Source organism: Podarcis cretensis (genome assembly GCF_951804945.1).
Source record: "Podarcis cretensis genome assembly, chromosome: 3".
Taxonomy (NCBI): Eukaryota; Metazoa; Chordata; class Lepidosauria; order Squamata; family Lacertidae; genus Podarcis; species Podarcis cretensis.
In genome coordinates, this window is record NC_137172.1 from 33,350,906 (window position 1) to 33,377,742 (window position 26,837).

The window sequence follows — 26,837 nt, forward strand, 5'->3', positions numbered from 1 at the left end:
TCCCAGTCTCTTGTCAGCGAAAAGCATGTGAGGTTGCAATCATATACACATTTAACTGGAAGTAAATTGAGGACTGCAGCCTGTAGCAGTTGTCAATTTATGTGTCCCTCTTACCAGCGGGAAGGTAAACGGCGTTTCCGTGTGCGGCTCTGGCTCTGGCTCTGGCTCTGGCCAGAGCAGCGATGTCACGCTGGCCACGTGACCCGGAAGTGTCTCCGGACAGCGCTGGCCCCTGGCCTCTTAAGTGAGATGGGCGCACAACCCCAGAGTCTGTCAAGACTGGCCCGTACGGGCAGGGGTACCTTTACCTTTACCTAATCCAGGGTAGTTCTCCAGACGTTGCTGAGCTACATCAGAAAGCATGGCCAACAGACAGGGGTCTTGGGAGTTGTAGTACAGCAATAACTGACCAATGGCTGCTGTAGTCTCATGACAGTGGTACCTCTGGTTATGAACGCTTCTGGTTATGCACGCTTCAGGTTACGAGCTCCGCTAACCCAGAAGTAGCTGCTTCTGCTTGCAAGCTTTGCCCTGGGATGTGAGCGAGAGGCGCGCTCGCAGTGGGAAGCCCCATTAGTGAAAGCGCGCCTCAGGATAAGAACAGTTTCAGCTTAAGAACGGACCTCCGGAACGAATTAAGTTCATAACCAGAGGTACCACTGTATTCTAGAAAGTTGACATAACTGAAGGTGCTGTTGTTTAAAGATCTGGTGAAACCTTTTGCACACTGTGAATTTGGGTCTTTTGTTTGGTTTGTTTCTTAAAATTTATATCTCACATTTATCATCCCACAGGCTTTCTCAGTATCTGACCTCATACAACCCTAAAAACAATATTTAAATAAATCACATACCCTTTTGAAAGTACATATTATTTTGATTTCAGGCAAGTTGATATCAGGAAGGGCAAGAATCAGAGAGGTGAATTAAAGTAGAATAGAAGGTGACACAAGGAGAAAGAAATTGAGCAACAAGAAACCCTAACCTCAGTGGCTATGTCTGTCGGTGCCCCTTTTGATGCGGGTTCTGCTTGTGCTCCCCATAGCAGCTAGCTAAAATTTGAAAAGTACACATTGATTATGTGAAATGCAATTATCGTCATGTGTAGTTCAGCCCTTGGTGTGGCCTATGTATTATTTCTCTTTAGCAATTGCTTAGAGAAGAGGGAAGCCGCCTTTTCCATGGATGTGCAATGTCTGCCTAAAAAACCTGTAGTTATTTTTGTTTCCTACTGGGGGTGGGGGGGTGGAAATGTGAAATATTTTCCAGTAAATTACTCTTTGTTTTTGGTGGTGTTCCTGCCAACTTCTGATACTTGTAGCCTTTTCTAAACTATTTTTTAATTAATGTTGGAAGAGAAGTGTTTCCATTGTGTTACCTCTGTGGCGGTGTAGTTAAATGGCATTCTGGAAAAATCTGTTACCGGGACACCTAGTTCTCACAATGTAGAATATAAAGACCTTTCAATTTATTATTACTCTTCCTTTAAAAAAAAAAAAAGGCTTTCATATTTTCAGAGAAATCTTTGCCAAAGGTTTGGAAAAAAAGAAGGGAAACTGGAGAGAGTCTCCTATTGTGACAGAAGTTTAGGTGGTGTCTGAATCATGATACAAATCTTTGGAAGCACTGAACATGTTACTTGAAAACAAATGTTTTATAAAATGGCTGTCCTAATCAACACTGCTCAGTGCTTCTCTCCAGTCACAAGCACATTAACCAGCTGATACATGTAAATATATTATTTGTTGTGTGCATGAAACATACTAGATTTTTACACCAATGGCCCATGGTCACAGAATAGGGTTAGCCTATGTAGACTGAAAGAGAGATATGAAGGGGAACTGCTAGGCTAGACTTCCTCAACCTAATGCCTTCCAGATGTTTGGACTACGGTTCCCTTCAGCCCCAGCATCATACAGCTGTTCTGGTTGGGGCTGGTGGGACCTGTAGTCCAAAATATTTGGATGCACTAGATTGGGAATGGCTAGGATGGCTGTTCTCTTCATAGCTCTCTTTCAATCGGGATTGTTTCCTGGCAGTATGTGGCCCACCTAATCCATTGATAAAACTGCTGAGTTCTACAACGTCTCAAAATAGTAAGAATAGCAATTTGCTGTTGTGCAGTGGGTTGAATCCAAAGTTTCCACGAGTGCAGTTCTGTTTGATGGATTCTCTGCTGAAGGAAGGAGGTCAGGAGGGAAGTGACTGTTTCTGATTCCTCCTTCCCACTGCCTCCCCCCCCCCGAAAAGCTGCTCTGAAAAAATCCAAGGCCCCCTGGAACTGTGCGAGAGGTGATGTGGTGGGTGGGACTGCATGGGGAATGGAGATGATTGCCTATCTCTTTCCTCAAGCAGAAGCTTCCACTGAATCGCAGAAGGAGCTCTCTGGATCCCACTCAATAGAAATATAGGTTGATGTACACCATTAAGCACATTTGTGCAAAACGGTTTCTGCTTCCAAGGAGGCATACTGACGGAAGTGGCACACCTGGTGCTGTCATGCCGCGGGATGAAGCAACCCTGCTTCAGGAAACATTCGGGAAGTGAGGGATAAATGAAGACAGGAATTGGGGACGGTGGAGTACAAATTCCAAAAGTGCTGGCTGTAGAGAAGGGGTGGTGGAGGTGGCTCCATCACTTGGAGTGAATTATCAGCATATTGCATACATTTTGGTTTCTTTATATGTAAGTCTATTTATAAACTACTAAATGTTACAGATATCAAGACACTGTATTATAATCACGATTATAAAATCATTACTATGAAAGTCTTAATTATAAAATCATAAAATACAGGAATGACCAACACTGATTCAGATCAATTCTCTAAAAATACTTGCTGATACAAACAAGAGTAGTAGTAGTAGTTGTTGTTGTTGTTGTTGTTGTTGTTGTTGTTATTATTATTATTATTATTATTATTATTATTATTATTACAGTGGTACCTCTGGTTACGAACTTAATTCATTCCGGAGGTCCGTTCTTAACCTGAAACCATTCTTAACCCTGAGGTACCACTTTAGCTAATGGGGCCTCCCGCTGCCACTGTGCAATTTCTGTTCTCATCCTGAGGTAAAGTTCTTAACTCGAGGTACTATTTCTGGGTTGCGGAGTCTATAGCCCGAAGTGTTTGTAACCCAAGGTACCACTGTATTATTATTATTATTATTATTATTAATTATTATTATTATACCACCCATAGATCTTGGGGCTGTTCACAACACAAGACATTGAAATATCAGAATTTGTAGGTGTGTGGAAAGTGTTTTGTCTTTTCAAGAAGGGAGCAGTGTGAGTGACTGAGAGAGCAGTTTACACCTTACTTTTTGGCTGAGGAAAAACACCTTTCAATGTTCTGTTTGCAGGATCTGGGCAAGCAACAGGAGAACTTGAAAGATATTGGTGAAGACTTTGGAAAAGACGAGAGCTTCTCTGAATCGGAGCTGGGAGGTGCTGCAAAGGACTTCTACCCTCCCCCTCTAGAACACCCTCCCAAGTCTGGTGGTGCAGAGGGCCCGTCTCACTCATACGTTGCCAGAGGACCTTTACCAAACGTCGGTGAGAGCGGAGACCCTAGTGTGGGTTGGAACCCCATCTCTGCCAAAGTGAATGCAAAGCTCTTTGGAGGCTTTAGGGACCCTTGGAATCCTTCTGCTCCTGCTTGGGGGCAAAGCCGGGCTTTTCACCAAGACCATTCCTCGGTGGGGGGACTCACGGCTGAAGATATTGACAAAGCCAGGCAGGCGAAAGCAGATCCACAACAGAAACCATACAAACAGATGGTATGTAGGCTTTGTAACACCATTGGAAAATAGGAGTTTTTTTGTTTTTTTTTTAAAGAGGGTTATCCTTTTAAAAAAAACCAAACCAGAACCCTGCGCTACCAAACTTCTATGTGATGAACATGTCTGGGTAGTAGTGGGAGCAGTGCATTATTTTCCTTTGTTTTTAATTATCTTTGAGGCATGCCTGCTGCTCAACTGGTAACCGCATGGGAAATGTGCCAAGAAACGCAAGTTCCTTTTCTCCCAGGTCACTTCGGGAAACCAGGCCACGCATTTCAGTAACAATTTTGAGAGGACACTCTTTAAATTTAATATTCCCATTTTAACAGGTGGGGAAACTGAATAACTTGCCAAAGCCTGCGGCTTTCTTAACCTATTATTTTCCTTGGAATAATCTCAATGTGGTATATGCCTTGTATGACACTCAGATGGGCTTCCATTTACTGGAGGGATGTACAGACTCCCAAGATTAACACTAGGTTAATCAGAGAATGCTGAATGTGTGGAGATGTCTTTCCTCAGTAGGTTCTCTTTGCTCCCTTTTCAGTTACCTTTCGGTGGGCAGAAAAGATGTAAACTGGTTTCTTTGGTTTGTAGTTGTAACTTGTTTTGTTTTTATTGGTTTGTCTGTTTATTTTAACTTAACATATGAATTGTTTCCCATTAAAAAAAACATCCCAAGGTGATTTTAACAAGGAAAACCCATCAACACTAAAAACATACTTAAAAACAATTTCAAGTCCAAAAAAATAGGATAAAAAACACCTTCACTTAAAAGGTTTGCTGAAAGTAGAAAGTCTTCAATAGGCACCAGGAAGACAATAGAGCCAACACTTGTCTGATATATACTGGAAGGGTGTTGCAAATATTATGTGCCACCACACTAAAGGCCCAGTTCCTACGTCATACGGAATGGAGCGTCTGACGAGATGGGCCTTTCCTGTGGATAAGTTGGTTTACTGTTGCTTTTATACAGTCAGCCGTCTTGCAGGTCTGCTTGACTGAAAGGCAGACTAGAGAGAGGAGTTAAAATAGATGATAATCACATTTTTGTTCAGCTCTGCTTTTCAGAGTGAAGAGAGCTGTATTGTAAATGTCCTCTTGCAATTAAGCAAGGCGGGCTAGCAACTGTTCATTTGTTTAGAGAGTTCAAAATGCATCCCTAGAAATAGACCTTTGCTTTTTAATGTTTAACAGGTGTTCACCTTCCCTTTACTGGACACTCAATACTCTGCTAAATGCTTGGGATGGTTAAGAAGTTGTACTTGTTGTTGTTGTGTGTTCTTGTTCTCCTCCAGCTGAAATTCAGAACAGGTGCAACCCAGGTTTGCTTGCCACCCCCCTCTGCCTTGCATTTCCTCTTAAGAGATGATTCTGTCTGCTGAAAGTTGAGTAATTTTTCTAAAGCAGAAAATCCTAGCTTAAAAGTGGAACACTGGACTAGACTGTGCTCTACTAATCTCCCGAACCAAACAGTCTGACCTGGTTTAGTGGAGTTTCCTATGTTTCTTTGCAAAAATTTTTGGCAGCTAGTTAAAAACATAATTAAAACAGAAATACAAATTAAAACAGAGCAGCATCAGAAGAAAAACCAAACAAACAAATCAGTTCAGTACACATGAAGCTGCCTTATATTGAGTCAGATCATTGGTCAATCTAGCTCTGACTGGCAAGTGGGTCTTCAGGGATCCAGACAGATGTCCTTCCTAACTACCTGGAGATGCAAAAGATTGAATCCAGGCCCTTTTGCATGCAAAGCAGATGCTTTATAGTATACTCGTCACAAGTGCTGCAGTGCACAACTCCTCTGAGTTTAAAAGGAAAAGAGCTGAACCTCCAACACTCTGCAGCACAGTCAGTGGACCTGAGACTGTATTGACTCACTAACTTTGGAGGTGAATCTCTCTCAACTCCCCTCCAAGTTGATGCGAGTTGGATTTTTTGGGGGGTGTGTGTATAGGTAACCACATCAATGAGGGGTAAGCATGGGAGCTAAACACCATCAGTGAAGGGAGTTCTACCTTGTAGCGAGTTCCAAAATTCTGGTTGAGATGGTGCTTTCTTGAGTTCTTTCCAATAGCCCTTCAGATGTTGGAGGGATAGAGAAGAGGCTCTGGACGAACTCTGAGTCTAGGCAGGTGATCTTTCAGGTAGTCTTGTCCCAAGCCGCTATAGGCTTTATAGGTCACACCCAGCACTTTCAGAATGATTGGGTGCCAGTGTACCCCTATAGAGCTGGCCCTAATAGTACTTAAATTTTATTTTTAAAATTTTGTATTTGTACTCATGGTGCAACATTCTTTTCTTATCTTGTGTATGTGAGGGAGGGAGGGAGGGAGGGAGGGAGGGAGAGAAAGAAATAGTGTAATCCAGATGCTGTAACTGCATCAGGGACCAGATCACCCACTCCCACCCACCTAAAGAGATCTACCACTAACAAATTATACCAGACATAACTAAGTAACTGGTACAGCTTGGGGAATTACTTAGTGCAGGAAATGGATGTTGTGTATTCTGTGATTTGAAGACATCGACGCCAGAATCAAAATTCTATACTTGGTCAAACGGAAATATTCAAGCTGTTTAATTTAGACAAATTATGCAACCTTTCTAAATTTGTGCATGTTCCACACAACCCTTGCACTTCTGCCTTCAAACAACAAAAAATCATCTTCTTTCTTCCAGCTTGGCTTCTGTGACGTCATCAGACGTTGGTTGTCAGGCTAATTTATCTAGCTCTAAAAGTTAGAGGCATGGTAGCAACTAGGATTGATCTGGATGTGATCTCACACGTTCATAAGTAATTACCGAACTAGTATTGTTGAACAGAATGGGACTTAGTTCTTTGTAGACATGCATAGGATTGCACTGCCAGCCAATTTTCTGCTGCCAAAATCGAATTTTTGATGCATTTGCTAGGGAAATAGTTGTCCATATTAATGGTCCGTATTCTCCTAAATCCCTGCAGCTCAGTGAACGTGCCCGGGAGCGAAAGGTGCCAGTTACTCGAATTGGGAGACTCGCTAATTTTGGAGGTGAGTCTTTCTGAATTGTGGTGGCAAATAAGACTGTGAATGTAGATGCTTCTGAAAAACCAGGCAGTTTTCTGTGAACTGCATTGTGGATGTCTGTGTGTAGAAGAAACAGGGTTTCTGATTATTTTTTTAGTAGGGATGCTGAAACTGAATGTCTGAGCTGATACTGCTTGGCAGTACATAGTATGTAGCTTTGACTGAACTACAAAGCCAAGTTAGAATTTGCTGGGGGAGGTGTGTGTTTGGGGTGGCATGGGGTGTTAAGGGTTCATTTCATGTGCCATTCACTGATCTAGGTGGTATCATTTTGAACTTTGGCCCCCTTCTAAATTTATTCTCCGTTCTGGGCCCTACAAATCTCTGGAATTCATTTTGCCATCTGGCAATTGCACGAAACCATTGCATAAATGTTGCCCGCTGCTTTGTGTGTGCAAAGATTTAAGGAGCAGGGCGCCAACTGAACACTTGCATTTTAGATGGCAGGACATTTTGGGCTTTAGGAAACGGTGGTAGCGGGCAGGGGAAGGAGGAAAAGAAGAGAACCTGCTGGGTTAGAAATGTCTGCATATCCCCTGCATTTCAATGCTAAATCTCTTCTGTTTTGAGGAAAGCAAAGAAACTGCCCTATATTGAGTCCATCTAGCTCAGTATTATCCACACTGACTGGCAATGGCAGGGAAATTTTCCCAGCCCTACCTAGAGATGCTAAGGATTGAACCAGGGATTTTCTGCATGCAGTGCTGATGCTCTAGCACTCTATAGCCAAGTACCTCTGGCTGCAAGTTCCTCGCTTTCCCTAATCTGAAAGATCAACTAAAGGGGCACTAGGTGCCTCATTCACTGTATTCATCAGGAAGCTGGTACTTGAATAGAGAGACATGATGTACTTTAAAGGAAATTGACAGGGATGCAGCAGGATATAAACTTAAAACGATACAAAGAGATAGAAGTGTGTCCAAGCTGAGACTAGGAGCTCTTGAATAGAGGCTTTAAATATGAATAAAAGCGTGTTCAGTATTTCAGGCATATGCACAGCCCATCTTCCCAGCCCATCAGCCAAGGTGGCTACCAGCAGTTGAAAACCCTCAGTAATGCATTTTTAAAAATCCAAGGAGTATCCCCCCACAAAAGCTCCCACTTCTTTCTTTGTATACAAACCTTTAAACAGTGTTATCCTGTGCATATCTGCTTGGAAGTAAGCCCTGTTGAGTTTAATGGGACTTCACTCCAAGGTAAGTGTGCATAGCTTCCTTCAGTAGCAAGTTTATCCACATGGTCTTTGTTTTGCAAAAATGACTCGAAAGGTGTCAGAGATGGCATAAAATGATTCAAGAAACAAGTGGCTTTCAAATTACAGCATCTAATGGCAGTGTTTTTCAGCCGTTGACTCTTAGCCCAGTCAGTATTGCTCCAAATACTTGGGGCACACATTTTGTTTACAAAGAGATGCTACTCCTTTTAAGATTTACATTTAAAAGGGAGGATTCCACCAGGTGTGGGACCCCTGCCCCTCCCCATCACTATAACACAACAGAGAGAAAAGTTGAAAGTTGTGATATCCTGGCTCTTTAAAGGTACTTTTCTACATCTAGAACCAGACCAAGAACCCTCTCTGCACCTCTTTGAGCTCCCTGGAATCGCTAGCATCTTGAACCCTGTAGCATGATGAAAGGGTATCAGTTTCCCTCTGGTATGTTTGGTGTAGCGAGTGTATAGACAGCCAACATGCTTCCCTGCTGTTTTGTGACCTTCCCTATTTATAGCTCGAGTTGGCACCTCTCCTTAGTATTCATTTCTCCAAGATGAGATCTACTTCTATATGCCTTTTGAACGTTTCTGTCTATGTAGCAAAGTGTTAAGGAACTTGGCTTCTACAAGGCAAGGCACCTCAGGCCTGTGCAGTATACAATTTTACTTGAAGCAGATTCAAAGCTAGGGAACAAAGTAAACATTTCCCTGAGTTAGTACAAGAAATAATGCTATGAATGCACTTTAATCCACATTGTTTAGGTTGGGACCTCCTGAATACTTCCTCTTCCTTGAATACGTTCACTAATGGGAATGTCTGCTGAGTTATTGTAGACATTTATGGTTCTGCTGTGGAACAATTGCAGATTGTAGCTGAAGGAGTCCTTTGGCACCTTTAAAAGACAGATGTCATGGGCTGAATCTTATTTTGTCATCTCTATATCAGCTATGGAAAGAACTCTTCAAGAATTCTCTGAGTTCAAGTGTTTTGTCACTTTTTTTTTTGCAGGTGAGGAGTAGAAAGCCCTCCTCCAGGGCAGGGGTGGGGAATTGGATCCATCTGGTGGGTTAAACAGATAAATGATGTCACTTGTACAGCAGGTGGGTGAAGATTGGCCAGAATGGTTTCACAGGCTAAATGGGGAGGCCTGACAGAGATGGGGAACTTTTTTGGCTCTGCACATCAGACTTATTATTGATATCAAGCTGTGTGCCACAAGTGTCTTCATGATCCTGTAGTAGCAGCTTTCCCATTAGAATTTCCTCACACTCAAGCTTTAAATAGGAAATATATGCTTCTGTGTTGAGTTGAGAAGGTTTAGCCTTCAGTTAACTAAGTATATGCAGCAGATATTTTGAACTGTTGTCTCCAAAATGTGTCAGGAATTCACAGGAGGGGAATGACCAGTGACTGAAACTTGACAGGCCAGGCTTATGAATTGACTCAAACAATTCAGCAGGGGTGGTGGGAGTGTTGTAATCTGCTTCTAGCTTCGTGTGGGAACACGAAAGTCACTCTGTGTACTTAAACTAGCTTGGTATCTTAGTCAGTTTCCTCTTTCTACTGTGAACAGCTGTTTGCTGATGTTGTCTTTAAAAGAAGCTTCTCCCAAAATAATTTTTTCAGTGTTGAACTGGGCTGATTAAAAGTAGTGCCGAGCTATGGTTTAGCAGTATATGAAAGAGGCTTTAAGGAGTCTCTGGCTCAGTGGCTTCCACCTCCTCTGCCCTCATGTACAGTGCTTCCCTCCCTCCCTTGTATGAGGCAAACCATAGTTTTCTGTTTTGCATAAACCAGCAAACTCTGGCTTGCACTTGCCTTAGAGTCCAGCATTTGGAAACCATAGTTTATTGACTTAGACAAAACAGAAAACCATGGGTTGCCTGCAGCCAAGGAAGGAAGGAAGGAGTAATTGTATACTACAGAAGGGGTGGAAGAAGTGTATAAGCGCAAGAGTTCTCCCTTAAAATACCAGTTTTTACAGCAGGCAAAGCTTTGCAGCTTTGTTTTGGCATCCCAGTCCTAAACATGCTGATACATAAGTTAGTTCTATTCAGATCAGTGCTATTTGTCAGGCTCTGTGTGCATAGGCTATTCACTGAGCACAGAATGTGATCCTGGATGTAGGATTCACCAAGCCTTCCTGAAAATATACCTTCTCTTAAAAGTTCATATGGCCCTCCTTTCTCTGTTTCTGGTTTACTGGTCTCAGTAAAAACAAAAACTCTCCTCACCTGCTATTTAAATATAGCTGCAGTGCTTTATATATATATATATATATAAGAGTTAAGATGAACTTGGTTTTGGAGAAGTGAAAGCTATTAAAAAAAAAAGTAATGTAAAGTCAGAAATTGCAGAGCAATGAGATTTCTTTTAAAAATCAGATTCAGGCCCATAGTAATTGCAGTTGCACTCTCTCTCTAAAAGTGTAATGAGGTCCTTGAAGAGTGCGGTGAACACAGTAGTTCTTGACTTAGTCTGGATCCTGATGATGCTGGCTGGTGCTGGGTGTCTGGAGTTAATTCTGTTTTATTTAACATTGGCCACTGAATGTGTGGCGTCGTAAGCTGCCCTGTGATCTGATCTGGAGGAAGGGTGGGCTACAGAAAGCCTGGAAATGTGAACATAGCCTCAAGAGTCCTTGCGCAGGCTTCATGCTTCCTCGTCACGTAACCATTCTCCCATGCAAATTTCCCCCGTCTTCACTTTTCAACATTGGTTGGGATGTAGTGTGCCTTCTGCATCAAGGTTGATGTAACTATGTAACTTTAACTAGGTTTCACAAACACTGGCTTAGCCCAATGGTCAAGGATGATGGGCTTTGCAGTCCAACAACATCCCGAGCCTGTAGATCACTGCAAGCTGGCATGGTCTTAAGCTGTTTAGAGCTTTGATGGCTAGAACCAGCACTTTGAATTGAGCCTGGGCGCAAATAGGAAGCTAATGACATTGATGTGGGAGAGCGCCACTGTGTGCATTTGTTCACCTGCGCCATCCTGCATGCCTAGTATGGACTCCAGCCTTTGTTCAATTGGGTTTCCTTTGAGTCTTGTTTCCTTCTGGCTGCTTTTGCTAAAATGCATGTCACATTGGGGCAGATGCATGCAAACCTGCATGCTGTGCAACGTTTAGCTTTCCTCGAGACATAATCTGGCCTATATCAGTGCATTTTGAATTATGGGTATTGAATTGATTTAATTATTAGCGCAGCAGGTAAGCAGCAGTGGTTGTTGGGTGGACTTTGCACGTGCCTGCCTCCACAGCTGGCCACAGAGTTCAGAAGCATAGGAGCTCCTCCTCTTCCACTGTTAGAACCCTGTGAACAGGGGAGGGCTTGTTTCTTCTTCTGAAGGGAAGCTATGTGTGTGTGCCAAGACTCTATGGCGACTCTGTAACAACAGGATTTTATTACAGTGTGAACAAGGTTATTGGTTGCATAGTTATCACTTGATTTTTCTGCTAATCATAGGCTTGTTTGCCAAACCCTACAAGGGCGTGCCTTTCTTTCCAAACCAGCCTTCTGTTGTATTGCATTTCATATTTGCCCTTCACACTCCCTTGGTACTAATCTTTATGCATTGGTTGGACGGCAAATGGAAAATATATGGGCTGCTTTCAGTTTTAAGTTGGGAGGGGCCATGAGGGTCATGTAGTCCAACCCCATGCCATGCAGGAATTGGACTACATGACCCTTTCAATCCCTTCCAAGTCTACAATTCTGTGATTCTAAGAAGCATTTTTTTACAAAAACAAATAACTGTTGCTGTTGCATTTCCAGATTAGGCTTTTACTTTATGCACTGATTTTGCATAGCATTCCCCATATTCTCTTCCGATCAGTTGTGATGCATTTGGCATTTCAGGGGGTTGGACTAGATGACCCAGAGGGTCACTTCAAACTCTACAGTTCTATGATTCTACAGTGAAGAAGTTGGTGAGGGGGCTTTAACATATGGTTGCCAGATTTTTTTCAACGAATCCAAGGACACTTTTATTTTATTTTTTATTTTATTTTTTGAAGCTGCGTAGCAACAGGGAGTCAGTAGTGGGGATGGTGAGGCAAAAGACCCTGGGCCCAAGCACACATGCATATTGTATAAAGGTGCAAAGCCCTTCTTTCATACCCTGTGAAACATAAATGCACAGAGTAACAGGCTGGCTCCAGGCTGCTGAGGCTGCAGCTGCCATGTTTCCTGGGGACAGATTTGCAAATCTGGGGACTGTCCCCGGGAACCCTACTTCAACACAGGGTGGCCAAGTAGCCAAGCTGGGTTTGTGCTGGTGTAAATCAGCAGGTGGGAATCCTGCTGTTTGACCTGTTGTCGTGGTCCAGCTGCACCACCCAAAAGAAAGGTTCCTATAATGGCATATAATTCCTTAAAAACACCCCCCCCCAAGAAGTAGAATGAGAATCGTGAATTGGAGCATGTGGTGCAAGAATTCAATTCTTTCTTAAGTGACTGTCAGATGTACAAAAACCTGCAGGCTTGAAAATACCCCTACAATGTTCTACTGCTGTTTAAAAGAGCAGCACCACCAACCTGGCTTTACAATGCAGTCTGTTTGCAAACACTAAGGCGAATGCCTCCCTTGAAGGAGAATGGCCTTATCAAAATAAATTGATAATGTCAACAGTTCTAAAACAGTGAAGCAAGATATACCTCCTGGTTAATATTTAAAAAGCCAACCATTTGGAGTTGTTTATGACATGCGCCTATCTTTGGCTGCTGTGGTTCTGGGGAGGGAGGTGAGTTTATGTGATAATTAAGGTGGAGCTGTGCAGTGCAAGGGAAAGTACATATTGTACACGTCTAAACATTATCCAGTGGGGAAGAAGAGGTGTTGAAGCTGGATAAGTCAAATCGAAGCGCATGTAAATGTCAAGTTCTTGGCTCATTTAAACTGCTGGCATAACTATAGGTTGTTTTGCATTATAGTTATATAATTACTTTCTTATTTAATAAAATATATCCCACTCTTCTACTAAAAGTTCCCAGTGTGACATATAGCATAAGTTCTAATTAATAAAAAAGCAGGTGCAGCCAGTTCTAAAAGCCGTAACAGAGTACCCAAAGCAAGAAGCACAAAGAGTAAAAGATGGTAGATATTGAAATCTGCAACAATAAAAAGGCTGTTGAAATAAACACGTCTTTCAATTGGGAGGGCATGCAACAATCATGGCACTGCCACAGAGATGGCCTCATATCTCATGCTCACTTGCTTAATTTTTTTTTACATGACTCCAAGAACAAAGGCTTCTGGCATTGATCTTCATTTCATGATTGACCTGTATGGGAGCAACTCATCCTTAAGCCAGCATTCTTCAGTCTTGGGTCTCTAGATCAGTGGTTTTCACCCAGTGTGCTGTGGCCCCCTGGGGTGCCTTGAATGATGGTCAGGGGTGCCACGGGCAACCCTCTTTCCTTCCTTCCCTCCCTCCTCTGATGCCCTCTTGCATCTCTGCCTCCAAAAGGCTTGCATGGCTGTTTGTTGCAACAGCCCTGGCTACAAGCTCCCCAGACAAATGGTGCCTCTGGAACTGGCCAGGGGGCCAGGGGGTGCTGGTTGCCAGAAGCTGGAGCGGCCTGGGAGTAAGCATGCAAGCAAGCAGGCCAGGGAGCCCAGCTAGCCAGCCAGCCAGTCCGCCAGCCCTTGCTGTTGGGAATAGACAGTGTGACCAGGTACCTGTCTTTGGGGTGGGGGCGGGGGGCAGCTCAGAGACCAGGGGCGGCAGCAGTGGCTGCCTGGAGGACTCCCAAGGAGAGGGGGAGAGGAAAGGAGGCTGAGGAATCACTCCACAAGGGAGGGTGTTCGCAAAAAGGGTGAGAGGCTGCCAGGCAAGGGATGACATAAAAAGGCTCCTGAGCCCCACAGGGGTGCTGCAGAAAGAACGTAGTTGGTCAAGGGAGCCATGGACTCAAAAAGGTTGAAAACCTCTTTCCTGGATGATGATGATGGACTACAGCCACCATTGTTCTGAGACATCTTAGCCCAGTGGTCAAGGAAGATGGGACTTGTAGTCCAACAACACCCCAAGCCTGAAGATCACTGCCAGCTAACATGGTCTTAAGCTGTTAGGGCTTTGAAGGAAACGAATGACATGGATGTGAGAGAGCACCACTGAGTGAATGCAACTCAGGTAGAGAAGTAAGATTTATCCCTCTGCATCGCCCTGCAGACCTAGTAAGGGCTCCAGTCTTTGTTCAGCAAGTCAGATTTGCCTTGAGTCTTTTACCAACTACTTCATAAAATTGCAGCCTTTTCTTTCCTCCCATGGGGTGTTTGGATATACACATATATGTTAGTGGTAGCTCCTTGCTGATGTACTTGCAGATGAAGAGGTGGTTAGATGATCTGCCAGCCTAGTTATGGAGATATGAATCCTGTAGCTTTGGGTTATTATGTCACTGTGAACTGCTACTCTAGTGAGGATTGCTGAAATAGCTCCTAATTTCATTCGACACATCCGCACTCAAGGCAAGAATATAGAGATTCTCTTCAGATTTCACCTCTGCAGATTCCAAAATCTCATTCTCTAAGCAATTACAAGCTAGGTTGGATATGGAACAAACAGTTAGTGTTTCATAGTTGTTGATGCTGAACAGAGCTTAGCTGGGTGTTCCCTGTGTTATTTTGTGCAAATATTGCATGCATGTATGTGCGTGTCTGCATGTGTGGCAGAATGGTGCTTATCTTCCACAGCCATCATGCCGAGGTGCTATTGCATTAAGTGCACTTGCAAATCGAGGTTTTCCATTCCAGTTCCAGCCTGTGCAACTTTCCCTCCCCTGTCCTGCATTTGACTGCTCTAGATTCAAATCATCTTGTTATTAAATATTTTTGGAGAGAACTTATCATGTAAGAACTTGAGTTGCCAGATCCTCCATCTAGATACCATTAAATGCTCCAAGGTATCAACACCAGGGCAAATATGCTGTTGGGGAGGTATAAGCTATGTCACTCACTCTCCTCCTCCAGTTGTCCTGGGGTCAAATTGGAGCCCTGCTGGCCACAGTAAGGTAAAGGGTAAAACAGATTGTGGAGGAAGGTCAAAGGGACTGATGAAACGTTGAGGATGCCAGATGAAGTGGGGTATCTTTTATTTCAGTTGTGGAAATAACAGTTGCATTAAACGAGCATGTGGGGATATTAAAGGTCTAGGCACAGCCTCCAGGAGAGTTTACTGACCTCCCTAATTTTTGCTGTGTCAGATCAAAGACCCTGTGTGACTAGTACTAAACTTGACCACATGGATGGACAACTTGCAGTCTCTACTACTGTCCCTGCTTGCCCCCTTAACTCTTGGTTTCTAAAGCCCTTTTCTCTGAACAGAAGATGTTTCCTTTGGACAGAGGTTTTGCTGCCCTGGGGAAAGTGGGCACAGCATGCCTCTGAAACTGAGCGGAGCGGTGCTGGATTCTTTCCTTTTGTGCTCTGTAGTCAAGTTTAAACCGTATTGAATAAAGAGCTACTTTGCCTCTGCTCATTAAGCCACAAAGATATGTAACCGCATACAGATGGCATTTTATCCCACTGCCTTTGACTTTCTCTTGTCTCTCCCCCCCCCCCTTTTCCTTTTTGTCCATTAAAGGCTTAGCTGTTGGTCTTGGCATCGGAGCCTTGGCAGAGGTTGCGAAAAAGAGCCTTAGATCTGAAGAGCAGAATGGTGAGTGTTCCTTTGCTTACTGCTAATACAAGCATCCGGTCGTGTCCTTGTCCCCAAACACAATTTGCTCTACAAGTGCACAGAATCACAACTAAAGGAAGGGCAGCACAACACTATAGTCACTAGGGTAGTTACTAATAAAAGTATTACAGTGTTTTTGCATCCAGATTCCGCTCTCCCCCTGAACCTAAGCAGCAACCTTCAATTGTTTTCCTCTTTGAATAAATACTTCAAGGAGTAGTGGTGATTCAGTGCATTTAAGGAAAGCAAATCCCCTTCCTCTTGCCCCTAAAGCAGGACAGGAGAAAGCTAAACTGTGGACAAGGGTGAGCTTGTCCACCCCTTCAAAGAGTCCTCCTCTCTACTGACCCTGATCAACACAGAAGCCCGCTGTCTATTTGCTCAGGAAAATGAAAGACTTCATGGCTGCCTGTCCTGTTTTGCAGCAATCCTTGAACATGAAGTTTGCCTTTCTGGTTCTATCCTTTCAGATGATTAAATAATAATAATAGTAATAATGGTTCCAGTCCTTGTTTTACCATAAATAGATCTCTTGTTTGTCTTGGCATTGGCTAACAACAAGTCACTGAAGTGAAGGTTATACAGAATATATCTGCGATAAGGAGTAAAGTGTTATTGCACAGCAACAGCAATGAAGTCATTTCTGTACTTGCATCTGATCTTGCCCGATGCAAGTTCACAAACTCAGGAGGGGTCAGCCAGGGCTGCGGAGAGAGGGCTGGACTTCCATCCTGCCCAAGGTGCTCATACCTCTTAAAACCAAAATGGATGCACTTGGATTAGTTTGGGAAGAGGAGGACTGTGCCAAATTTACATCTTGCTGCCTGCTGCAATCTGCTCTGATTGTATATTTTATCTTTATGAACGCTGTTTTTATTGTGTTATGCGAGCTGGTCTTTGACCGTAATAAATTATCTATCTATCTACATCTTGCTGCCATAAGCCAGACCTTCTGCTCTTCCTTTGTGTTGTTGTTGTTGTTAGGTAAAATGTTTCCCACCTTATTTCCCCACTCTTCAAAATATTATAAGAGAAAGCTGCCCAACGTTGGTGAATGGTCAAGGTGTAAGTCTGACAAATCTAATTCACTGGATGCCTGGTTATGGCTGATATTTAATCAGGGATGTGTATATTTGGCTTCTATTTCTTCCCCACTGGTTTGCTACATGTTAAAAATGTGCATCGGGAAAAGTAACCTGGGAGTAGTGGCCTTTAGTGCCATACCTAACTGTGACTCCACCAAGGGTCCATTTTTCCTCTGTAACAGGGCTATATTACTGAAAGGTCAAGATCTCTGGTTGGCAGTGCAATTGGCCATGAAGCCAGCCTCGTGCTCAATAACGTTGCAAGGGGCTGCCTTTCCACTGAGCATCTGACCCATTGACATATGTGAACACCGATCCTTCCTTATGTATGCCCACACCCAGCATAGGCAGGGGCGACTCTTAGCCTGATTTTATGCGGCCCTTCACCTAATTGCAAAAGCTTTTGGCGATATGCCCTTCGGCTTGGCAGATGACAGAGAGAGAGAGGAGCGTGTCTGCCCATTGCCAGTTTCAGCCCTGATAACTGAATGTTACGCCTGTAAGAACAGGATGCTGGACTATCTGGGTCATTGACCTGATCTAGCAGGCTATTCTTGTGCTACTTACATTACCTGACAACTACACATGACTTGCTGTCTTCTCTGGTAGGCTCTCCAAGGTCTCAAGCAGAGATTTATCTGTCTTAGCATTGGGGTCCTTATAACCTGAGCTGCTGGGGTTGAACATGAAAGTTTTGGGAAGGGGCATGGAAGTGGTGGAGCATCTGCTTTGCATGCAATCCCTGGCATCTCCAGGAGAGTCACTGCTGGCCAGCGTAGACAATACAGAACCAGAGAGAGCAATGGTCATGCAGCTTTCCTGTGTTTGGTATGTGAAGTGTGAGCTCTGTCACTAAACCCTCTTACCTTAGTCTTGCTCAATCTGTGATAACCTGTCCCTGCATAATGTTCCTCCCGTAATTATAGTAGCATTTTCTTAGAGGTGCATATTATATTTGGAGAAACTGTTAGTTCCTTCCTGAGAATGCAGATGGAATTTATCTGATCTCTCTTGATGCCCTAAGCTTTAGCATCTCAGTTGCAACCTTTCCAGTATGTTGGCTCCTGTTTCCTGACAGCAAAGCTTTCACTGTTCCCATCAGACAGGTTCACAAATGTGTGTTACTCTATTCTGCTTGTGTAGTATGTGAAAGTGTCTCAGTGCATATATACTCCCCTGAATGGGACTCCCCGCTGTGCACAGAGCAAAACTGGGGCATGTAGAACAAGAGTTTAAAGTCACCTGTGGTCGACCCTAAATCTCCTGCAGAAACGTCAGAATTTCTTGCAGAAATATCAGGCTGTACAATCGCAGAATCTGTGCACAGGTTCAAAATGTATATCCGAAAAAGCATGGTGGCAGATCACCCTGAATGGCTCTGAAGGCATTCCCTTGCAACTCTTGCTCCTCATATTGGAGAGAACTTGTTCTCAAAGAAAGATTGTGTAACAGTTCTGTTTACATTTTTCTGTTTGTCAGAGGTACCTTGTATAATCCGGCACTCCCTGACCTGCATGCAAGCTCAGCCATACTATGAAAGGGTGTAGAACTTGCTGTTGCTGGCAAAAACAGCAAGGTGAGGTGGGAGCAGCTATTTTTATGGGATTTGGTTTAAGGAGACATTGACCTATTAAGGGCTTTTTCTGTTAATTTGCCGGTGTGTTTAAGGAAGAAAAGTAGAAATGTGTGTGTAGAAATGTGTGTGTAGAAATGTGTGCCAAAATTTACGATGGATAAAGTGATGTTATCTACGAAGGAGATATATGGAAACCATCTGGACTTAGTGGAGGAACGGGAAATCCACACAGGATTATTACACTTGCTATCGGCTTAAGGAGACTAACAGAAGAGATCGTAAAGGAAAAAGAGAAATTATACGAACAAGATATGATGTGGCAACACCAAGATAAGACTGGATAGAATTATGAACTTTGTTTGGACTGATTGGGACTGATTTGGACATTAACGCAGTAATAAGAAGATGATCTGAATTCCCCTTTGGATCTTGAAGTATGGGTTCCCCCAACAAAATTTAAAAATTTGGCTTTGTAATTCGGAATTTATATGATGTGATTTAATTTGATGTGATTGGCCAGTTAATAAAAATTATTTTTAAAAAAAAGAAATGTGTGTGTAGTGGTCAAGCTCATGAGACCTTTTTCCTGACCACCTGTAGATTAGCAGTGGAGGAACCTGTAGTCCTCTCAGTTCTGTTGGACTCTGACTCCTCACCCAGCATGGCCTAGTGGTCATAGAAACTGGGAGTCCTATATGGAAGGCCACTGCTTCCCCACATCTCTTGTTATAACTAAAAAGATGATTCTACATTCTACATTAGTATGGAAAGGATAGATCGCTGGTTTTAAAAGAGATGTCTGGGTTCTTTAGTCAATTCTGCAGCTCTCAAGCAAACCCCCTCTTTCCAGGGAGAAGCTAGGAGGAAAGGGGTGAAAAAAGGGTGAGGCAGAGACGTGAAGGATACTGCCTGTTTGGCTGCCTGGAGTAGAAGACCAGAAGGGGTGAATTTTAAATCGTGCTGCCTCTCATTCAGAGGATAACAGGGAAATCAGCCTTTAGAATCGTTCTGGAAAGGAGATAGAAGAGAAGAAGAGTTTGGATTTGATATCCCGCTTTATCACTACCCAAAGGAGTCTCAAAGCGGCTAACATTCTCCTTTCCCTTCCTCCCCCACAACAAACGCTCTGTGAGGTGAGTGGGGCTGAGAGACTTCAGGGAAGTGTGACTAGCCCAAGGTCACCCAGCAGCTGCATGTGGAGGAGCGGAGACCTGAACCCAGTTCCCCAGATTATGAGTCTATCGCTCTTAACCACTACACCACACTGGCTTTCATAAACATCAATTGTTCACAGCTGGTGAGGAAAACAGGGGCAGTAAAGCAGGACCAGGATATTTAGGCTCAACACTCAGAAGACAACCTTTGCAATCCTATAACACGGTTTAGGCTGATACAAGGTAGGCTTTGCAAATGCTCTCCCAATGGACCTCTTCCAGTAAAGGTTGGAGAGGCATCAGAGAACATTTCAGATATCTTAGACTGCGATCCTTAACACACCTAGTAGGTGTGGGATTTACACATTTTGGGTAATGTTGCATGGAACAACTGTTAAGAATAGGGAGTGGGCACGAAAGGGATGGCTCATTTGGTAGCAGGTGCTCTCCAGCTAGTGAGTGCAAGTTTTGATCTGGCATTTGCTGTGTTCCTGAAGATGTCCTTCCACTTAATAGTGAAATCAATACGGAACATCAGGAAATGGCAATATCAATAAAAAATAATAGCAGTAAGTTCTGTAGGTTTCCTCTTTGAGTTTACCTCTGCGATTCCAGGTCAAGTTTGTTTTTCTGATGAAGTCAAAAGATGTATCCTGTGGCTGCCTCTTGTCTCCACCTGCCCATCTTGTCATTCATTCTAAAAAGTGTATCTGAAGAAGTGTGCATGCACACGAAAGCTCATACCAAGAACTAACTTAGTTGGTCTTTAAGGTGCTACTGGAAGGAATTTTTTTATTTTGTTTATTCTAAAAAGACTTTTCAAATGAAGCATCACGGCTCACTTTTTTGCTGCTGTTCTCTTCCGAAGAGGAGCAACAGTATGATTTTGTCGGTAGAGTTTGGCTGTTAAGAGCTGCTGCTAAAATTATGGGGTAAAGTCCCCCAGCTCACAATACCCAAATAACCCCTTTCAGAGAAGAGTTAAAGTGCCGTGAGCTTATTTTCCAAGGCATGAGAGACCTTGGACCCACCAGCCAACTTGTCTTTGGCTGTTCCCATTCAAGCTATCCTGGAAAGAGAAAAAAAAAGGTGTGCAAAAGTTTATGTCCATCGTGCATTCTGGATGAGATTCACTGTGTCTGTCAAGCAAGCCAAGTAAAAATAGCTCTGTTGGTCACTGCTAACCTTCCAAGCTGTGCTTACGGCAGCAGAGGAAAAATTAGAGGTGATCCCAGATGGCTGTTGGGAAGGACAGTCCTTCCACGGCCGTGAAATGAAATCCAGTCTCTACATGCCCTCTTCTGTCAGGAGAGGAGTGTTGAGTTGTGCTTCAAGGTCAGTAAACAGATTTGTTGCAGCAGTACCTGCTCAGAGCCTCCAATCAGTTTCAGTATTTCAGGAACAAATAAGTTAGGAGTCCATGGCCCAGCAAATAGAAATCCCTGCCCTGTGAAGCCTTCATGATTTTGCTTCAAACTTCATTAAAAGGGTGGGGTTTCTTGGGATTATACTGTCTCAGGATGCAGAAGGAGATACTGTTCATGTATGTCACCACAGCAGCAAGAATTCTTGTGGTTAGGAAGTGGAAAAACGAAACAATACCGACAATCACAGGATTGGCAGATACTCATATTAGAATATTTACAACTAGCAAAACTGACAGGAAGAGTTAAAGGAGTATTGAACCAGAAAATATTTGGAGAATGGAGAATATTTAAGGATTATATAAGATCATATTGTACCAACCACACCATATTAGCAGAACTTGAGTGATACTTGTAAACACAACAAATACCATTTGTGGAGTAGATGGGAACAATATTAAAGAATATAAAATTGTGCGGGGAAAACCGACGACAGTATAAACAGTACAATGAGAATGATTAGAAGACTCGTTTTGTCAGAAGTCTTTTTTATTTACGTGTTTATTTAAGTATTAATTAGGAAGATTAAGTTTTTTTTATGCACGTAAATCTGATTTTTCTTTCTTTTTTCTGTATTTTCTTCTTAATTGTTTTTTCTTTAGTTTTCTTTTTGTAGTATGAGATTGTAAATTCTTTGTATATGTGTGTAATTTAAATTAATAAAGATTATTTAATTATTAACAGCAACAAAAAAGATGCAGAAGGAGAATTGTTATTGTTATTATTTATTAAATTTATCTGCCACCCTTCATCCTAGATCTCAGGGTGGTTCACAATATAAAAATACAACATGAATACATAATAAAAATGAAGAACAAAAGCAACCCAATCTCTAACCCCCCCCCCCCCGCCCGCACATTTAAAAGAGTGTTGGATGTTAATCAGCTAAAGGCCTGTTTGAAGAGGCCTGGCGCCTAAAGGGTATATAATGAAGATACCAAGTGAACCTTCCTGGGGAGAGCGTTCCACAAATGGGGAGCCCTGTTCCTGTGTTGCCACCCTCCGGACCTCTCGTGGAGGAGAGGCACACGAAGAAGGGCCCCAGATAATGATCGCAGGGACCTGATCGGTTTGTATGAGGAGAGGTGGTCCTTCAGGTATTGCAGTCCTGAGCCGTTTTAAGGCTTTACAGGTCAAAAACAGCACTTTGAATTGGGCCCGGAAACTAATTGGTAGCCAGTGCAATCAGACCAGGATTGGTGTAGTAGTCTCAAGCTGTCTTGCCCTGGTGAGCAACCTGGCCACCAAATTTTGCACACGTTTCCAGTTTCCTAACTGTCTTCAGGGGCAGCCCTATGCACAAAGTGTGTGCGAATGTGTTCACTCATTAAGATTTCCTTGTGTCTGTGGCAAGTAGTACCTGCTAGGCAAAGGCTTCTCAGCTCGTCTTCTTGGCACCCTAGCTTTGCAGAGGCAGGGAGGTAAAACGTGTGAGAGCACATTTGAACAAAGCGTTTTGAGATGAATTTTAGTCCAAAATCTCTGGGTGGCACCAGGTTGTCTGCTTTTACCTCCTTTATATTGAGGAATGCTGCACAGTAATTGATACTTCTCTACCACCTGAAAGGTGAAGAAAGCAAGGTGCTTTGGACCAAGTGGGTACAGTGCCAATAGTAGCACCCATGCAGCATTTTCCTTTATTTTTTTACCCTGTCCTCAGGCAAAAAGGCTGTTATGGATACCAGTCCATTTATGTCGGAGGCCAATGCAGAGAGAATCGTGAGGACCCTCTGCAAGGTTCGAGGAGCAGCGCTGAAGCTGGGGCAGATGCTGAGCATCCAAGGTAAGGATGAACAGCATGTTGGTGCTCCTTGAATCCTCCCCCTTTGATCTCTCATCTCTCGGGTGAATTTTTGACTCTCCCAACCATTTTTCCCTTTTGGGAGTTTCCTGACTCTTTTCCAGATTTTGTTCAGTTTTGTAGGTATTTCAGAGCCAGGAAGCAGAAGAGGCAGTAATACAGTTTCTGTTTAATAACCCAGCACAACAGTGCCTTTTTGGGGGGGAATTTTGTACAGAGGGAAAGTGCCTTTAGAAGTAACTGCTCAAGTTTATATTTTGTAAAATAACCATAGGAGATATTTGCCATAATGTCCTCAGCAGCCTTGGTACAACATGAAACCCAACAGAGTACCCATTAAGGCTGCAAATGCTCCCCAGGATTCCATGCTAGAATATTGCAAATGTAGACATTGTGACTTTAAAAACTTGCTAGCTTTCTCCCCCTGCCTGTTTTGTTTAACATCCGCCATGTGAAGGATTCTGAAGAGCATGAAAGCTTGCTCACTATTTTGTGACAAGGTATTGCTGTATTGTCAATATTTTAACCCCCTCTCCCAAGGAAAGGTACAGTCTATCTTAAGTGTTAACAACCATCAACATTGTTGCTAGAAAAAACGGCCACCTTTCTAATTTGTTATCATACCTTTTGCAATTGTAGCATTTCTTTACCTCCAAGGTTTTTGAGTTGTGTTTTTAAGAACGTCTTATTCTCTGCCCTTTATCCCTTTCACCTTCCACCAGGTGAGAATCATCAGTACACATATAAATGCTGTTGCATCAAAAAGCCTGAATCCCACATACTGTTCTTGTTTCTGTCTTCCCTGTAATCTTTATTTGTAGTTATTATGAAGTGTATATTGCGTTAAAACTGCTAATAAATCAATACCGTGGTATTCATTTTGGGCAAAAGTGAGAAAGAGCCGTACCCTTTAAAGTAAACTCTCAGGGCCTAGAGTCTGTTTCATCAGATGTATGAAGTGTTAGCCACAAAAGCTTCTACAGTCAAACCTTGGTTCTCAAATAGCTCCATTTTTGAACATTTCAGCTCCTGAAATGCTCTAGTTTTTAAACATTTTTTGGAACTCAAACGTCCGACGTGGCTTCTGCTTGAGTGCAAGAAGCTCTTGCAACCAATTGGAAGATGTGCCTCAGTTGTCGAACATTTTGGAAGTCAAATGGTATGGATTACATTCAACCACCAAGGTTTGACTATACTTTAAAGTGACACAAGGCTCTAAGTCTGTTGCAGCAAACAACCACCACAAACATGGCTCCCTTCTGGAAACTATTTGGACTCGAAAACTTCTCAAGCATGTGCTCATTATTTTTGGCCGATGTTTAGAATTCTCCCAACTCGGGCCAGCAGCCTGACAGATCCAGATGACAGAAGTGTGTAGCTGAACATTGTGTTGTGACCAAGAGAAAATGGAATAGTGGTATTAGCAGAAGAGAGTGTTTGTGTGTGTGTGTAGATGATCCATATGTGATGTGGCTACCACCAAAGTTACTACAATGGTGGGATCTGAAGTAACTACTAGAGCAATGTGGCCTCTCTCTCTCTGTGTGTGTATGTGTGTGTGTGTGTGATAATTTAACTAAGATTCTTCCCACTAATAGCATAGCATTGCCAAACCCACTGGAGGCTTTTAAAGAAATAAACACAACCGAAGGCCAAGGCAATGCTCACAAATCTGATGGACATTCTGTCCCTCCTTTAAACTTCGCCAGCCTTCTGAGAAAGATGCAGTTCTGTATTTCTGAAAAGGACCAGGAAAATGAGCTTTCCCCAGCAAGAGCCCTTTGCTTCCGTTAAAAACAATAGGTTGATGCAACTTGCAGGCTGCCCTCTGCTTGCAGTTGCTTCACCCTGCAAAACTTTACCATGAACCCTTTCTGTGGCCAGTGTCTTGCCCAACCTTAACTGCAAGGGAGGAACGGACTGTCACTGCTTAATTGCAGGGGTGTCTTTTATTGTTTAGTCTAAACCATAAACCACAAAGAGGAAAATCTGTAGCTCAGCAGCAGAGGACATGCTTTGAATGTGGAGGGTCCCAGGTTCAGTCCTTGGGTTGCATCTGGGAATGTCAGCTTTCAGACAAGTGTTGACAGCATTCATCTAGATGGGCCTAATGGTCTGACTCTGCATATACTTTGCTTCCTGTATTTTTGACCATGAGCATGCTTTGTTAAAAAATAATCTGGTTGGTTACTTCAGCACCAGTTGGCAAATCGTTCTTTCCAGAGTTCTTTGAAGGCCTAATAAACTTGCCACATAAATAGCAAGTGAAGGCGGTTCATCGGCATGTTAGCGAGCAAAGCAGATAAGTGTTGGAATAGACATGCAAGTCACAGCTGATGCAAGTGTTTATTCTCTGTTTTTCTGAGGTGGTGAAAGTAGAGCAGCCTGTTGAGAATTGAAATGTTCTCCTGCCAGCTCCAGCCCTTCCTGCTATGTCTCGGAAGGGACGGGGGTAGAATAGATGAGGTTTCAGCACACAACACCCCCATGGAGGATGCCACACTTGCTTTCTTCGCTTGTGGAAGCCTTAGGATGAGGGATATCACCAGGATCTCGTGGGCGTTCTTCCATCGTGCCCAAATTCAGTACCCCTTCTTGACCAAAGCTCTTTTGCACTGGCTCTTTTGAGAGCCAGTGTGGTGTAGTGGTTAAGAGCAGTAGTCTCGTAATCTGGAGAACCGGGTTCGCGTCTCCGCTCCTCCACATGCAGCTGCTGGGTGACCTTGGGCCAGTCACACTTCTCTGAAGTCTCTCAGCCCCACTCACCTCACAGAGTGTTTGTTGTGAGGGAGGAAGGGAAAGGAGAATGTTAGCCGCTTTGAGACTCCTGAAGGGGAGTGAAAGGCGGGATATCAAATCCAAACTCTTCTTCTTCTTCTTTTGCACCTTCTAAGCTGCAAAAATGAGCTTGAAGGTTTGTGGGCAATGCCTGTACGTAGGTCAGGGGACCTGACCCTTTGCCATGTGTGAAGGAATGGATCCCTCCTTACTGGCAGGTCCCTCTTTTGTATAAGAGCTCCCTTCAAAAGTAAAGCGATACGCTGCCACCAAAACGCTGGGGCTGCACTGTAGTGTGTCCAGCTGCTTCGAGGATTTCATAGTCCTACTGCCAAGGACCCATTCCCCTTTCTGTTCTGCTTTAGGGGATAATAAACTGATGTGAATTTACTTTCCCAAAGCTTTAGAGACACACAATTTTGTTTGTGTGTGAGGGGAAAATTTGGAACACAACAGGTCACTTAGCATCTCTGCAGTGTCACACAGGGAGATTCTAATGAGAAACTTTAGGGATTTGCTTTAAAAACAACAACTAATGAAACAAAATAACAAAATATAAATAAGTTTATTTGGAGAAGAGAGAAGGCAATGATTTTCCTCTTGCACACACTTTAGGGAAAATTCCCTAAAGATAATTCCCTTTTTTGTATATGATGTTCTTTTTGTTTATTTGTTCTTTAAGTATTTGAAACCCAAATTACTAAATAAATTAATTCCCTGAAGTCAATTTAACATAGCTAGCTGCATGTTGCTTGCTTGAGCAGAACATTGGGTTTCAGAGCATATGCAGAGTTCCTTGCAGCAGGGGGGAAGTCTTCGGGCTTCTCATTGGATATTTCAAGGATGACAAAGACTGAGGGTAAAGCGTCACATGTTTATAGGAATTTATGAACAATAAGCTGGCTCCTTTGTGCAAGATAGAATGTTGTCTGACCCTAGCACAAAATCCACTCATGTCTATATGTCAATGCTCAATCCGAAATGTACTTAAGGCTACTTCTACCTTTTTAATGAGACTGTACTTGCATATCAAAGGAACTAGCTATCATGTTTAACTATGGCTCTGATTGCCTGACTGGGCTTGTGTTTTCCTCTTGTCAGATGATGCCTTCATCAACCCTCATCTGCAGAAGATTTTTGAACGTGTCCGTCAGAGTGCAGACTTCATGCCATTGAAGCAAATGATGGTGAGGATTTGCCTGGGCTGTATGACAGGAGGGAGCCTCGGGGATCAAAGTGGACGAACAGAAGTAGACCTGTGTTGA

General features: G+C 43.2%; 1 protein-coding gene across 1 annotated transcript in view; it reads left to right on the forward strand.

Annotated features, from left to right (window-relative positions):
* The window catches only part of COQ8A (coenzyme Q8A), a 70,622-nt gene that overhangs the window by 32,208 nt on the left and 11,577 nt on the right, over window positions 1–26,837 (forward strand). Inside the window, exons 3-7 of the mRNA XM_079969256.1 lie at window positions 3,365–3,781; window positions 6,753–6,819; window positions 15,659–15,733; window positions 22,654–22,776; window positions 26,674–26,759. Of these exons, the coding sequence (XP_079825382.1) occupies window positions 3,365–3,781; window positions 6,753–6,819; window positions 15,659–15,733; window positions 22,654–22,776; window positions 26,674–26,759 (768 nt within the window). The remainder of the gene's footprint in view (window positions 1–3,364; window positions 3,782–6,752; window positions 6,820–15,658; window positions 15,734–22,653; window positions 22,777–26,673; window positions 26,760–26,837) is intronic.